The sequence below is a fragment of the Magnolia sinica genome, chromosome 2 (assembly GCF_029962835.1).
Source record: "Magnolia sinica isolate HGM2019 chromosome 2, MsV1, whole genome shotgun sequence".
In the NCBI taxonomy this organism is placed as follows: Eukaryota; Viridiplantae; Streptophyta; class Magnoliopsida; order Magnoliales; family Magnoliaceae; genus Magnolia; species Magnolia sinica.
This window is the reverse complement of record NC_080574.1, coordinates 45,121,498-45,137,858: the sequence shown is the minus strand read 5'-3', so window position 1 is coordinate 45,137,858 and position 16,361 is coordinate 45,121,498. Positions and strand designations below refer to the sequence as shown.

Here is a 16,361-nt window from a genome sequence, read left to right as displayed (position 1 = left end):
CCATCTAAACTACATATATTTCTTGCGAGGCTCAAATCTTGAAAAACATCTGGATGGCTGTTTTGCACTTATGATCTCAAAACAGAGATTCAATCATGAGAAGTTTGTACTATAATCAATGGCAATTAAAGCTACTAGAACATTCATTCCGTGCACACAAGTCTAGTTCCATAAGCATACTCATCGTGATACCAACAACAGAACATTGAGACCAATGGAAGATAGTGAAAGAAATGAGATTAGCAAGATTATTAGGACATTATTTGAGAAGACAATAAGTATTTAGCTTCATTAAAAAAGCGTGTCTGAACATAATCAGAAGATAATTTAAGTGGGCCTTATCAGGAAGATTTGAGCTCAAAATGACCAGAAAAGAACTGTGCATGACATCAAGCTCACCTGAGCAGCAGATATAGGTGGGTCATGTAAAATGGAAAAGAAATGTCAACCAACATAAATGATGGGGACATCACGCGCACACGCACGCCCCCCTACGCACGTATGCAAGGAGGAGGGCCCCATCATCGATCTAGATTGATGATGACGTCTGAGGAGGGCCTCCTAGTTAGAGGATTGCGTTTTGGTCCCTTAGAGTGGACCCGATCGTCATGTAAATCCCACCATGGGTTCTCATGATCGTGGCTCACTATTCTAAATGATTTAGTACTTTGAGTTTTGGTTATTTTTGTTATTAGGAACATCATGGACAATTTAGATTGTTTTGATTAATTGTTATTAATGGTAACTTCATCTCTAAGTAATAGGTTGTGCACATGGCGCGAGTTTTGGGGTATAAGATTTTATTATAAATAGGCACCCCTTGTAGTCGTTTTTCTCATTGAAGATTGAATAAAATTTCTGCATTTTCCTGCTCCTCTCTGAGTTATGAAAACCTAATTGGGTGTGAAACCCTTCCTTCTTCGAAGGGCTACTACCGTAGTGCGAAACCACACCCACCTCAATTCGCCCCCACCTTCTATCATCCATATTTCTCTTCTCCTACAATCATTCCACCTGCAAATCCATTGTTATTTTACAGTCGTTCCTTCTCTACAACAGATTTCTGGAATCTAGCCCTGCAGGAGGGCTGAAACTTCGGCGGAGCACCACGAGCGGATCGTACATCGGATCGGGCCGAAACCTGAGGGGTTTGTAGCCCAACCCTAGCCGACCAGCCCCAAGGAGGGGGTTTTTTGGTTCGTGGGCCCCACGCAAGTGCGGATAGCCCTCAGCGCATGTGCGTCAGGCCTGCCCTGCTGTCCACACGCGCGGGCTGGCTTCAAGTGCACTCTTTCCTCTCTTTCACTCCTCTCTTACCTGATTTTCCTAACCCTAACCCTAGATTGTCTTAAATCCCAATTTCTTTGCCCCTTTTTCTAACCCTAGGGTTCCCCGAATTGAAACCTACGAATCCCTTAGATTGGGGAAATATTTTTGTGCATGTGTAGATAAATTTACTCTCTTTTGGGCATTGTTTGGTCTATAACTTCAATTGATCCAGCCCTAGGATGTATAGGCCTGAACCCGCATAGATTCCCCTTGTTGAATGCTTGACTTTATGCGGGATGTGGAATTTTGTGTGCTTGTTTCTGAACTACTATGATCTAAAGCCTGGAATCTTGCATAACATATTTAAATTTTCATGTCTTGCATCAATAAAACACCTATTAGTTAGATAAGCTGAGAGAAACGAAATGAAGTGCGTTAATATTAAATATGTATTAAGCATTCTTTTCAAAGGATAGAATAGAGAAACAACATATTTTTTTGGGTTATGTGGAATTCATTAGAAGCAAGACAGAAGATAACTGCAAAGGAAAAAAAGCAGGGCATACCCGTCAGTTTACATTAACGTTACTACTGCAAATTAGAGAGACGATGACATTAATGAGTGGAATTGAAATATAGACAAAGAAAGGGCACGGAGTCGCTGAGGCCATAAACCTAGATATTGAAGATGCTATTTGGAGCAAGATTTCCAGGATAGGATAGGCTAGAGCAGGTGTAAATGACAAAGCTAGAAACTGATCAGAATGACCCTTTGGTCCTGGACAGGAAAACCAGCAAATGCATACATGGCCACAGCTAATCCATTGCCTCTGGAAGCATAAGAAGTGCCATTCCTCGATGCCATTCCCGCGCATGTGGCATGCAAGGACAAACATTGCAACTGCTCGTTTGGTGGGTCCAATAGTAAATGAGCAATAGAACAAGAATCAAACTTTTGGGAAAATCAAAACCTTCAATCAGTGGTGTACAGGATGGACTCTAGAATACAAAAATCAGCAATGGCTCAATTCAGTGAGAAAAGTTTTATTTATCGCATGGTCAGGATTGTCTATTTGATGTGCCGTTAGATGCATTTTTTGCATCATCATACATATGTGCTACCACCTGCCATATGCAGGCACAAAATTTTCGTGCTTCTGGAAGCATAGAATCTCTTCCCATGCATATGTATATGCATACATACATATAAAAGTTAGCATTGGAGACTTTAAGAGCAACAGGAGTTAGTGAAGTAAATGATGGATCCTCATGGATTACAACAGCTATCAAGTGGACTGCTATCATTGGCTTCAAGTGGTGCATCTAGCAAGTAGTCCATGTGGAAACCATCCACCTGTGTTCAGTGAGATATTACATTCCTGTAATATCTAGCAAGTAGTCCTTGTGTACCTTGATCAATAACAAAAGAAAAGAAAAAAATAATGGAGGGAATGGTGGCAAAGAAAGTTGTGGAGTTCTTTTGCAAAGCAAATAACAAGATTGTTAGTCCTACAGGATTGAGTAGATTCTGTAAAACTACAAGAAAAGTGAGAGTGAATAACACTACACCAGGAGCTACTTATAGGACTTATCTGGTTTTCCAATTACAACAGTAAATAGCTGTAAATGGGTAATGATTATTTACTCTTATAATTGTGTGGTGACATCACCTACATTTGACTCCAATGATGATTTTGCTACATTGTTTGTTTCACCCATAAATCACTGTAAAATTGGTAGTTTTATAATGTAAAAATCTAATGATTACAATTTACTTTACCTACTTCCTTTCCCGGTGTATTTGACTCTCAATTTATGAGCCATAATTCTTGTTTAAACAAACATCTGGAAACGATAATGGTGTTTCATTTATATTGCATTTGATAGAGAATTGGAAAACCAAACAGGCCCATAAATAAGGCAACGTCTGAAATTCCAAAACATTAAAATTGGAGAACGGATCACCTTTACCATGCAGGCCTATCTTCCCGAGAACATGTCACATGTGTAGGACATCCGCGAAACCACACTAAGGACTTTGACAGGCCTTATATACACACGACCCCATAGGAACTATTTCAGCGCCCCTCTCTAGTTAAGAAGCAGAACCCGCCTTCACCTACAGCCCTCTCCCCTGCTGGGGACTTCCACAAAATGAAAACAGGCAGCATCTGGAATGTGCAAAGGGCGGACCTCGCCAAGAAGATCATGTTTCGGAAATCAGGCCGATCTATTCATTGGGAGAGCCAAACCTGTACCTTGAGTTAAGTCTTTCATCTGTCTATTGATTTTGAATCTTTTATGGATGGCCTGCTTGATGAGTATGGCCAGCCTAATTTTCATGTCTTCATGATGGGACCCAACAGTTGCATGGTTCGGATGTCCTGCATAAGTGACATGTTGGCGAGAAAGATGGGGCATGCTAAGTTAGCATTAACCTGACTGTAGATGATAAGTTCTCAAATTTTTATAGATCCCTAGTTGAAAGAAGACGCATAAATCGATCAAAAATTTTATCTTCTTTAACTTGCATTGTACAAAAATTATTCTTGCGAAATACATGAATTGTTTTGATTGTTATTGACTGATTATATAACTGTGAACACGTGATTCATTTTATCAACATTGCCACTTGTTTTTAACTTCTTTCCACAATTATTCATCTCTCTAAAGAAAAACTTTGAGAAACTAGACGAAATTACTCAAGTTTGTGCCCACTCAAATTCAATCCCACATTGAGTCCAAATCAATGCTTCCAGTTTTCATACTTATACACTAGTCTTAAAGAAAATAAAAAAAAAATAAAAAAGACAGGTAGTATAAGCATTTCTTAGCGTAAAAGGGAGAAAAAAAAAAAAAAAAAAGTTACAGAGGTCAAGAATCTTACTCCTGTTCGTTGCTGGTTTAAGCCCCCACTTGTTGCAATCATCAAGTATCGATTGGTGTGCGTGATAGCTTCTGCTGCTGTTAATTGAAGGATGTAGTGTGCTTTAGCTAACCAATACTATGAAATGTCATGGTCTACAAAATGTTAAGTGGCCATAAAGATGGCTTAACACTATGACCACCCATCTCTTTAAAAGAAATGCCATTAAGATATCAGCCATGACAGGACAGAAAACCATAATTAAGGCCTATACAACAGACATTTCTCTATATTTTATAATTTTTATAGAACGCCTGTTACCTTATATAACAGGAATGCCCTAATGTGTAATTGAGAATTTATTCAAAAAGAAAGGAAAGGCAAACGCCAAAAACAACAGCGGGAGCTACAATAGCTGAAACAACAGAACCCCACATATACATTAAGTTGATTTTAAAACCTTGGAATATGCTGAAGGTCAAAATTGTATACATTCTACAAAATGATCATTCCATTGATAATCAAGTGCTTTTCATCTGGTACTTCATCATCATTCCACTGATAAACAATTTGCACCATACCCAAAATGAAACATGAAATACCAGATGAAAAGAACCAGCAAAAAACACAGCATTGACATTCCCCCTGCCATTGGAAAATTTTGTCACTCGCTCTTTACACAACTATAAAGAGAAATTTTTTTAATTAATAGATAAAAGAAAAGGAAATAAAGCTTAATTGTTCTTGGGCATTTACTAAATACGAGTGGTGGTCGCAAGGGTATAATGAAAAGTCATACATGGGAGGGTGAGTGGCACTGCCTTTTAGTATGCTTAAGGTGCCGTTTGGTAAACTGAAAATAAGGTCTGAAAATTAATTTAAGTGCTCAATTTTAGTACTAATTAGTACTGAAAAATCTGTTTGGTAATTTGTCTGAAAAAAAAAGTCATGATATTTGACAATAAGCACCTTTTTCAGAAAACCTTGTTTTGTAAACACAAAGTACAAATGTCTGAAAATTGACAATTTGTCAAATTTGCCCATATTGTCCCAATCTCTATCTTTTGTAGAGGATGAGATAAAACATGCTATTGTCATGCCTCCAGATTTGGCACCCCTATGCCCATTCCAATAAAATTTTAATACTTCTCCCACCAAATAAAAAGCCAAGTAGATGAATGGTCTGGATATTTTATGTTTGCCACGTATGGTAACATGAATTGATTGTGTAAGGAGGCAAGTAGATGGTATTCATCCCAAGGATATGCACTATATGTTCAGATTTTCAGTTTCTACACGTGTGGCCTTTAGTTCTATAGTCAAAGCATATTAATAAAATGGGCCACACCATTGATGGACTCCATTTTAGATGGAGAAATAACTCAAATATCATACCGATTGGATGATCTTAATCCATCTGAATTAGCCCAATGATATTGTACCCTAAGCAATTTAGTTTTAGCTATCCATTTGAAGCCACGAATTGAATTGTTAGATCTCTAGATGACTTTGATTTTGAGGCTATGATCCATTTATAATGGCACCCACAGCTTGGACAGTCTGAACAAGCATACAACAATTACCTACATCCACAGTATGTAGTTAACATCTTTTGTCTAGGCCAGAATTGCATCTATAATCATAATTGCCAGATTTACAATTCGGTTGCCCACTGAGACAGCCCAATGCATTGATCCAAACTGTTCATTAGATCTAACACGCATTTCATGAGCCACCATATCTAACAAATATTAATTGTTTTATCAATGGTCTTTAACATGAACAGTCCATGTTGTTTAAAAAATTTTAAATAAATAATTATTATTATTTTTTTAAAAAGGTGCAAGCAACTATTTGATCCGTCTATTTGTTAGGGCCAATCATGGATGGCTTATGATTTTGAAGAATCACTTTTTTAAGGCAATCACGACCATCCTATCAATGGCTTGTAAAGGGAATGGTCATAGAAAATAAGGCCAAATAATGGATGGATTGGATCATCCATTTGGTGCAGTTTTGTATGGTAATACATGAAATGGATTGGATCATCCGCGTCAATATTGAATAGGGCCCTGGGCATCTAAAAAATTTTGAGGTTGCCCACCTTAAGGTCCATGTGAAATCCACGCCATCCCACCATTTTGCCAACTTATTTTACGGCATGAGCCCAAAAATGAGGCACATCCAAATCTCAGGCGAACCACATCAAAGGAAACTAAAGTAATTGAACACCCACCATTTAAAACTTCTTGGGGGCCACAAAAATTTTGGATGAAGCTAATATTTGTGTTTTCCCTTCATTGAAGTTTGTTTGACCCACTCTTCCAAAACAAAAAAGGTCCATGTGACCTAATCAATAAGTTGGATGGCAAATAAACATTACAATGGGCCCTAGGAATTTTTAATGGTGGGCATTCAATCACCAGTATTTTCCTGTGGTGTGTTCCACCAAAGATACACTAGGTACTACCCCCGCTCGTCCCTACCTAGGAACGGACAGGGAATCTAAGGGGCCACCATCATGTATGTGTTTTATCCACACCATCCAGCCATTTTGCCATATGATTTACAATATAAGCCCAAAAATGAGGCAGTTCCAAGGCTCATGTGAACCAAGTAGTGGGGATTAAACACCCATTGAAAACTTTATGGGGGCCACAAAAGTTTTGGATCAAGCTGATATTTGTGTTTTCCCTTCATCCAGGTGGGTCTATGTGACCTTATGAACAGGTTAGATGGTAATTAACAATCACGGTGGGTCCTAGGAAGCTTTCAACGGTGGGTGTCATATTATCACCGCTTCTTCCTATGGTGTGGTCCACTTGAGCCTTGGAACTGCCTCATTTTTAAGTTTGCACCCTAAAATGATATGGCAAAATGGATGAACGGTGTGGATAAAACCCGTACATCACAGTGGCCCCTCAGAGCCCTTGTCCATTCCTAGCTAAGGACGAACGAGGGTGGTACCCAATTTGCGTCCCCTTGTAACACCTATTCCGCTCCCTACATGCTTGATTTGCGTAGTGCACCTGGGTCGGCACCGTGTTGACATGGGAAAGTTCTGTGGGCCCCACCATGATGCATGTGTTATATTATTTCCATCCATTTTGTCATATCATTTTAAGGCATGAGCCCAAAAAGAGGCAGATCCAAAGCTCATGTGGACCACACCAAAGAAAATGGTGGGGATCGAACGCCTACCATTGAAAACTTCATGGGGGCCATAAAAGTTTTGGATCAAGCTGATATTTGTGTTTTCCCTTCATCTAGGTCCATGTAACCTTACGAACAGCTTGGATGGCAAATAAACATCACAATGGGCCCAATGAAGGATTCACCAATGGGCATCATTGTCCCCATTGCTTTCTCGTGTGGTCCATTTGAACTTTGCATCTACCTCAATTTTTGGATCGTGCCCTAAAATGATCTGAAAAAATGGATGGACGGTGTGGATATAACACGTACATCATGGTGGGACCTATGGAAATTTCCCATGTCAACACCTAATACGTTTTCAAAACCTAGAAGGGTAATATTGTCTTTTCAAAATGTTGGTAGGGATATTTTCATCAACAGTCAATGAAAAAATTGAAGGAAAATTACTTACCACATTCAACAATAAGTGATAAGTGAAGGTACAGTCGCTTTTAAAAAAATCACCTATTCTAAGTGATTCTTGACATTAAGTGCTTAATCTTTTGTCTTTACCAAACGGTCTTAAAATTTCAAAATCACTGAAAATGGCAATTTTTAGTAATAAGTCGTGAAATTAATTTATACCAAACGGAGCCTAAGTTGAGCTATAATTGTAGTGTCATTCGGAAACTAGGTCTAGAAGGTATCAACAGTGCAGTGAGAGATAATAATGGAGTTATAATGCTTATTTTCAGGCACAATTGGATTAATGACTCAGAGGAGGCCAAAACTTGTGCTCTACCATCAGGATTTCATATGGTGATAAAATGCAATGACGATCATGCTAGCGGAAGGTGATCTGGCTAATGTTATTGTCTGTGCCATGAAGGGAAAGCTGGAAAGCCAGCACTTCACTTGGCTCGTTGACGAAATTAGAGGCTTGGCAGAGGATCTTCACATTCAATTCCTACATATGTATACAAATGATGAAATGAGGTGGCAAGATTTGTTAAACAATCAGGGTTCACAACAGCTCATTTCCACTGATAAGAGGATTTCTTGGTGGTGGTTCTTACTTCTTATTCTATCTGAGAAAAAAAAATAACATTTCATAAAACAAAACCCAAAACGCCTTTGTTTTGCCCTAGATTTGACTGGAAATCAGAGAAAACAACAGCCTCGTTATTAAAATTTCCCTTTGTCATAACTGACCCCTGGATCACAGATTTGCATGAAAAGAAAACATTTCATGTTTCCAGTAGTTCTTGCTAGATGTGGCAAATGGCTACAGAAACATGGTGTTTATGCAGCAGATATCTAAGGCAATCCCTACCCACCTTTGCAGCTTTGTTTAGCATTTCTTTCCGATTTAATGATGTTTTGTCATCTACTGAACGAACCCAACTACCGTGTTCTAACCTGTACACAGGATGTCATTTACCTACAGCTCCCACCCGTCCATTCACGGTAGGCGGTAATCTCTGTGCACAGAAAGAAGGATTCCCACACAGACCCATATCCAATATGCACAGAGATTCCCTTACCAAAAATAACCGAAAACATCTCAAATCACATATCTAAGGCAATCCCTACCCACCTTTGCAGCTTTGTTTAGCATTTCTTTCCGATTTAATGATGTTTTGTCATCTACTGAACGAACCCAACTACCGTGTTCTAACCTGTACACAGGATGTCATTTACCTACAGCTCCCACCCGTCCATTCACGGTAGGCGGTAATCTCTGTGCACAGAAAGAAGGATTCCCACACAGACCCATATCCAATATGCACAGAGATTCCCTTACCAAAAATAACCGAAAACATCTCAAATCACATAAAAGTTTTTATAACGCCATTACAGTTTCCTAACAGGCACTGGTTGTTCTACTCAAAGCCGTCATCACAACGCTTTTGCTTTCCAAATAACCGTTGTAACAGTCTCAACAATTGTTATAAGAATGAGTTTGCCATCTGTCTTCCACAGAGACAAACCAACACCCTTTTATATAAGGGTTATTATGGAATAAATTGACCATTAAATGCATTACAGAACTTACATATTGAGCAAAAATGAAATTTATGTTTTACTATTTTAATAAAAATGTCTCTTAAATTTAAAAATGAAAATCCCACGCCCCAATATAATGTGACTAAACACTGTCATAACAGCCATTCTCTACAAAGAGTGGCCATTAACAGCCAAACCTCTTATAACAGCAGGATCTCGAAACTGCTAAAAAACCGTTATAACACCATTATCAAGAAACCATGAGACTACAAGTAGCATAAAAACCCTAGATTCTAAAATTAGAACCGAACACAAATGAATCCAAGCATAAACTCGTTTCAGTAGAGATGTCCATCAAATGCTCCAACCAACTTTAAAAACTAAAAATAAAAATCAAGACTCGAAAATTGTAATTCTTCAATCAAGACTCAAAACTACTTCCAGAAAGCCCAGATCACGAACCTCAGCATTCATGCAACGAACGATTTGAAAAAATAAAAAAATAAAAAATAAAAAAAATAAAGAAGAGAGAGAGAGAGAGAGAGAGAGAGAGAGAGAGAGAGAAATCAAGGCGTGCACCTTGAAACTTATTGCTGGCATTGCTGCAACCATAATAGAATTCCGACAGTGTCGACCCCCAGAGATCCTTTCCAAGACTCCCTCCTCCGCTCTAAATTCAATAAATAAATAAATCAGATCCAATCAAAAACGTCGAAACGCATACACCAGCACCAAATCGAAATCGATCCGATGGTGAAGAGAAGATCAAGAAGCCGTACCGGAACCCGGAACGACTCATCCCCGATGGCGTTGGTGATAACTTCAGCAGCGTTCTTCAACTGAATACAACAGAGAAAGGAGAAGAAATGCTGAATTAATAGACGAATGAAGGAGGAATTGCAGAAATGTAAATAGGGAAGAAAGGGAGAGGAGTCGAGTGGCTGGATGGTAAATAAGGGGAAATGGAGGGGCGAAAGCGGTACCAGGAGAGAGTTGTGGTTGGGCTGAGAAAGAGAAGGGTTGTCGAGAGGCGTAGGTGTAAGGAAGGAGAGAACGCCGATGAGTAGAAGAGCGGTGGCGGAGAGGGCGGAGATGGTTGAAGCAGCGGGAAACCGGCAACGGAGGTCGTGGTGGCGCCGCCCGCGCGACCCGGCCTTTTCGATCTTTTTCATCCGAACGGCGCGGAGGAGAAGAACGAGGAGGGCTGAAATGGGATTTTGGGAGGGGGAGAGGATACTACGCCTCCGGCGCAGACGACAGGGATTCCATGGCTGGCTGGCTGGCTGCAGAAATAGAATGCACGAGGAACGCCCTCCCTCAAAGAACCCCGCCCAAATCTATATTTTCCTTTGAGAGCGGAGACAAACAACAAGAGACCTCTCTGTGCACGTGGATAGCACGTGAGCTGTGCTGGTGGGGGTACCGACGGGCCCACGTGCTGAGTGGTCTGATTATCGGAGTCGTCCATGTCGTGGCCTCTGTTTGATAGGGAATACGTTAGCCACGTGTGCGGAAAGGATGATTCTGGCGAATTCTGGATGATCAAAGGTTAGGATCATAGCTGAAGGGTGATTATGGAACAGCGTCTTGTTAATGATAGTAAGGAGAATATGGACGGCTCAAATAGTCGGACCCGGTTAGCATGTAGGCCCCCAGCGAGTGGTGACAGACAGTGGATTTTAGCTGCGATGGAGGAAAAATGAACTGTGGGATATCAGGAGAGTTGAATTGTCTTTTTGTGGTGCGGTTGAGATGGGGTGTTTATATATATAAATATTATTTCTTATAGTAACCGCTCTGCACTGACTGTCTGTAATGACAAAAATGTCCCTGAGTGGATTAAATATGGCTTTAATTTTATAAATGGGAGCTTGAAATATTCAACTTTGGAAAAGAAGATTTATTTGATGAGAAAAACTTTGATACTCTGGTAGAGTGTTGTGGATGATACACTAGCACTTGGAAATTGTGCACTTAGCATGCTGGTAATTCAAATTGAAGTGACCAAATTATGGGGCCCAGCTTGGATGAACAAAAAAAAAAAATATTTCTACCTAATTGATTATTTGATTATTGGATTGTCAAAATTTCTTAGACGGTTGAAATGAAAATTTTCTGCTGTCTTAGTTGAGCAAACAAAGTGTCCACAAATCAGAGGTTTTAATTGTTCAACTAATCTAATTTTTGGGTTGTGATCATTTTCACATTTTTAGTCATTTAATTTGAGTTACTATTAGGCCACATTTAAAATTTTCAAGTGCCCGTGCATTACGCTGCTGCCAGAATATCATGCAAGTCGCTTGCTTATTACATGGCCCGCATCTTTGCCCAGCGTTTTTAATAGGGCTATTAACTTAAGTATCCCAGTGGGCTGTAGGAAAGTTTGAATTGTGAGTGTTATTACCATGTTTCTTCTTATTACATGCTAAAGAAACTTTGTGGGGCCACCATGATGTATGTATTGTATCCATGCCACCCTTCTGTTTTTATATCATTTTAAAGTACTGTCATGAAGTTCAAAAATATCCAAAGCTCAAGTGGACTGCGCTACAGGAAGTAGCGTGGATATAACATATACTGTCAAAAACTACTTAAGGCCTATAAAAGTTTTGGATGTAATTGATATCCGTGGACTGGTTGGATGACAAATAAATATTTTTCTCAACTGAAGTTTTATTTATGGTTTAATTTTTGCCTCAACCCCTAAAATGAGTTAAAATAGTGAATGGAAGGCCACATGGACCTGATTCGTCAGGGCGTGGATTAGATACTAACAAGGTTAGTAGCCAACTGGCTACTGAAGTAACATCACTGAGCTTTGTGGACCGACCATGATGCATATGTTGTATCCATACCATCCATCCATCTGGAGAGATCGTTTTATGGCATTAGAAAAAATAATGATATAGGTCTAAAGTTCAAGTGGACCTTCTCATAGAAAACAGTGGGGACAATGACATCCACCGTTCAAAACTTCTCAAGGGCCACATAAGTTTCCGATCAAGCTTATGTTTTTGTTTTCACTTCATCTATCTCTATGTAACTTATGAATAGGTTGGATCTAAAAAATAAATCATGGTGGACCCTATAAATGTTTCAACGGTGGGTGTGTCTGATCCCATGGTTATCTGTGGTGGGTCCACTTAACTTTAGATCTATCTCATTTTTTTAATCATGCCATAAAATGATTTATACAAACGGTTGGACAGTATAGATAAAACACATGCATCATGGTGGGGTTTACTTTGGTGATGTCACTTCAGCAGCAATTTGGCTACTGACATTGTCCGTACCTAATCCGCGCCCAGTTCATCAAGAAAGCAGGACGCAGTCGGCCCGGTTTAGGTGGATCGGACCACCGACTACAGTGGATCCCTAAGTGTGGGATTCACTGTGATATATGTACCTTACATCCACACTGTCTAGGGCATGATTCAAAAAAATGAAGCAGATTCAAATCTTAGGTGGACCATACCATGGAAAATAGTAGTCATTGAATCCATATTATTAAAAACTTCACAGGTGCCACTGGAATATTTATTTGCCATCCAACCTGTTGACAGGGTCACAAAGACCTGGATGAAAAGACCACACAAAGATCAGCTTGATCCAAAACTTTTGGAGCCTATAAAAAACTTTTTAACAGTCTTTTACCATTGTTTCTTTTATTATAGTCCACCTGAAATTTCGATCAGCTTCTTTTTGAGATCTTATCTAAAATTATTTTTCAAAATGAATGAACGGAGTGGATATAATACGTATATGCTACAGTGGGCCCCATTGTCAGGGATCCAGCCCACTTCGTTGCATCCGGAGATCCACGAAAGCCACGCTCGACGTAATACGCTTCCAGAAGCAAGCACGCACCAGCGAGGAATCTTGGGACCCTTTTCTAGTAGAATGTGGAAGGTTTTCGTATTTCTCTTCTTACCGTCTATCTTTTAGCAACAAATCAAAAGACTCACATCTACTTCTGAAGGAGATCTCCAGTTGATATCCATCCACGGTAGGATACAGCAAACCAATGTCCTGGATTACTTACCCATGAGCCTTCCTCAGAATTGAGAACGCGTGTGTATTGTGCAAGGTATCATATTCCTCCTTGACAAAGTGACCGGCTAGGATGATCCTCAGCATACGCGACAACATGTCGGACTTGTGTAGAGAACGGTCCATTCAAAAGTTTGAGGACAAGCTTAAACGTGACTAGGCCAAGAAATCAAGGGAGTAGATTAGGTGGGTCCAGGGTAACAGCTTAGTGGGTGAATCCCTGGCCGTGGGGCCTACCTTGATGTACGAGTAGTATATCCACTCCGTCCATCATTTTTTCCAGCTTATTTTAGGGACTGGTCCCAAAAATTGAATAGATCCAAATCTCAAGTGGACCACACCACAGGAAATAGTTGTCATTGAACGCACTATATTAAAAATTTTCTAAGGCCCACCGTTATGTTTATTTGCCATCCAGCCTGTTGATAAGGTCAGACGGACCTGGATGAAGGGAAAACACAGATATCAGCTTGATCCAAAACTTTTGTGGCCCACATAGAGCTAAGGTATATGAAAAAGAAACCAGGCCCGCTAATCATCAAATCGGCCACATTTATGTGAATATGAATAGACGGGCAGAAAAAACATGGGTGGACCCTTGCAGCGGATCTAATTAGTGGATAGTCACGAACCTCGGGCTTGGATCCCTCACATGTCTGACATATTCAATCTATCCTTTTTGAATTGTTGCTTTTGGTATATGATTTTACAACAGTTTTCTATTTCTTTTGGCATTACTTATCATTACTTATCATGTTTTAATTTGGCTCTTAAAACTATGTGATAATCAACCAAAGTTTACCAATAACGGTTTGGATCATATACAGGCTAATGTTGTTTTAGGTCTAAGGGTTAGAGTATGACACCCTGAACATTTCAATACCCGAGTATTGAGAGTTTTCGGGCGTTACTAAGAAATTAACTTCTATGTATATGTGTAGGATACAAATCTAACTATCTTAACTGTTATAAATGATCTCCACTCATAAATTCAGCAATCAGACTGTTGATTTTAGGAGAAGATCATCCATCAAATGATTTGGCACATAAACCATCTCTTGAATGAATTGACAATAAACCCTTCATCCATGATGATTTAGATATAAATTCTTTCATAAGAATTACTTAGAAACGTGCCTACTACCATGTAGACTCATTAGATCTCGCAAAACTCTCAAATTAGTGATAATTATGAAAATGCCATCAACCTAAACTACTGAATTCTAGATCACATGGTTCCCACGATCTATTTTGTGTGAAAATTTATACCATGCCTATGAATCTTAAATTAACCGTACACATTGAATTTCAACCTTTAGATCATTGTATAAGTGACTCAATCGACAAATCAACCCCTTAACCATCAATTTTGGCGTCCATCAAAGGTCAGGGGTAGTTTTAGTAGGATATTTCCCTTTATCGGTGTCAGTATGATCTTATGGACAGGTTGGATGACAAATAAACACCACTATAGGGTCTAGAAAGGTTTCAACATGGAAATCATATTATCCATTGTTTCATGTAGTATGACCCTTCTGATCTTTGGATATGCTTCAAATTTTGGGCTCAACCCCTTAAATTAAATGGAAAAACGAATGGATGGTGTAGATTCCTCCAAAACATCACAGTGAACCCCACTTGATGATCTGCGAGTGCACTAGTTGGTGTGCACTCGCGTCACACTGCACCCAAACTCTAGTTAAATCAGGTTTGACCCGACTCAAACCAAAGAAGGTATCCTTCTTCCCGCTTGTCCCACACAGGGCGAATCTGAACCACGTCGTCCGCTGCGTCGAGTAATGGGCCATCATCAAGGACCCCGTGATGATCTAAACCGTCCAATCGGTTCGGAGCGATGGCCCAACCAGAACCATGAAGACCTCACACTTTTCTAAACATGTGTGTACATGAGTGGAGGGAGAATGAGCTATGTGCGGCTGAACTTCTTAAGAAAAATAGAGGATCTTCGCATCCACTGGGAAACCTCTCCTGAAATCTCAGCCATCCATTCCCCGCTAGAAGAACATCCGACCACCACCAAGAAATGCCAGAAGTCGGGAGGACTCTAGCGTTGCTAAAATCCCTGAAGAACGTGTATTCCACAGCATCGCAGAACCCATCACTGAAACAATCCTAACCTTCGCTTGAGGTCCCGAGATTCCCTAAGTAGATCCAGACCATTACGTTATGAAGCGTCGTTCGCTTCTTGGTTTCGCAAACAGAAGTGCGTATAAGAAATTGCCCGTTTCCATGTCCACACAAATTAAGGCTACGTAAAGATAGGGACTGCGTAAGGGCCACATCTGATTCCCTTGCTGCGCAAGAAACTCCTGTGTAACTCTTTGCACAAGGCACTCTGTGTAAAGGTTACGCAGAAGTCCCTATGCCATTATAAAAGGCCATACCAGCCTACCAACAGAGAACGTAGTAGCAAGGAAAAGAAAAGAAAAGGAAAGAAAGAAAAATGGAAAGGAAAAAAGAAAAGAAAGGAAAGGAGAGGAGAGGAAAAGAAAAGAGAAGAGAAGAAAGAAAGAGAAAGAGAGAGAGAAAGAGAGAGAGAGGGAGAGTGGAGGCATGGTGCTTGTTGATCGGCAACTCACTGAGTCACCAAACGAGTTCAGGTTCGAGTCACGTTTTTACAACACCGCTGAGGTGAGTTTCTCCACTAGTTTCTTCTTTTATAAACTCCAGTAGATGATAGGTTCAATTTCCAACCAGTTAATGTGGAAGGCGAAAGCTTGTAGCGAGGAAAGCTAATGCCTAATGTATTTGAGCGGAAGTTATCCCTTTGGATGATAGGTTCCATTACCTTGTAGTTTTCTTCAAGCCAAGTCGAATGAAGTTGACCCAAGAGAAGGATCGATTGGACTTGTTTTGCCTGGTTGAGTTATAGGTGCTAATCAAGGTAAGTCACATTCTTACATAACAACATATGTTAAATTTCTAAATTAGAATGATAATTTATTTAACCTAGATGTAAATGAAAGATGAAAATCTAATCATATAATTTGTATCCTCTACAGTTGAAATTGAA

General features: G+C 39.8%; 1 protein-coding gene across 3 annotated transcripts in view; it reads right to left on the bottom strand.

The window, feature by feature from the left end:
* Positions 1 to 10,627, bottom strand: part of LOC131237066 (O-fucosyltransferase 16-like) — a 34,659-nt gene extending 24,032 nt beyond the window's left edge. The window contains exons 1-4 of one of the 3 annotated variants that reach the window (XM_058234715.1): positions 10,261 to 10,627; positions 10,057 to 10,116; positions 9,857 to 9,947; positions 4,157 to 4,230 (exon numbers count right to left, since the gene is read on the bottom strand). In XM_058234715.1, the coding sequence (XP_058090698.1) occupies positions 4,157 to 4,230; positions 9,857 to 9,947; positions 10,057 to 10,116; positions 10,261 to 10,449 (414 nt within the window). In that variant the 5' untranslated portion in view covers positions 10,450 to 10,627. Of the gene's footprint in view, positions 1 to 4,156; positions 4,234 to 9,856; positions 9,948 to 10,056; positions 10,117 to 10,260 lie in introns of all 3 variants that reach the window. The other 2 variants (XM_058234714.1, XM_058234716.1) reach the window with 2 other exon arrangements.
* Between the last annotated feature and the right edge of the window lie 5,734 nt (positions 10,628 to 16,361).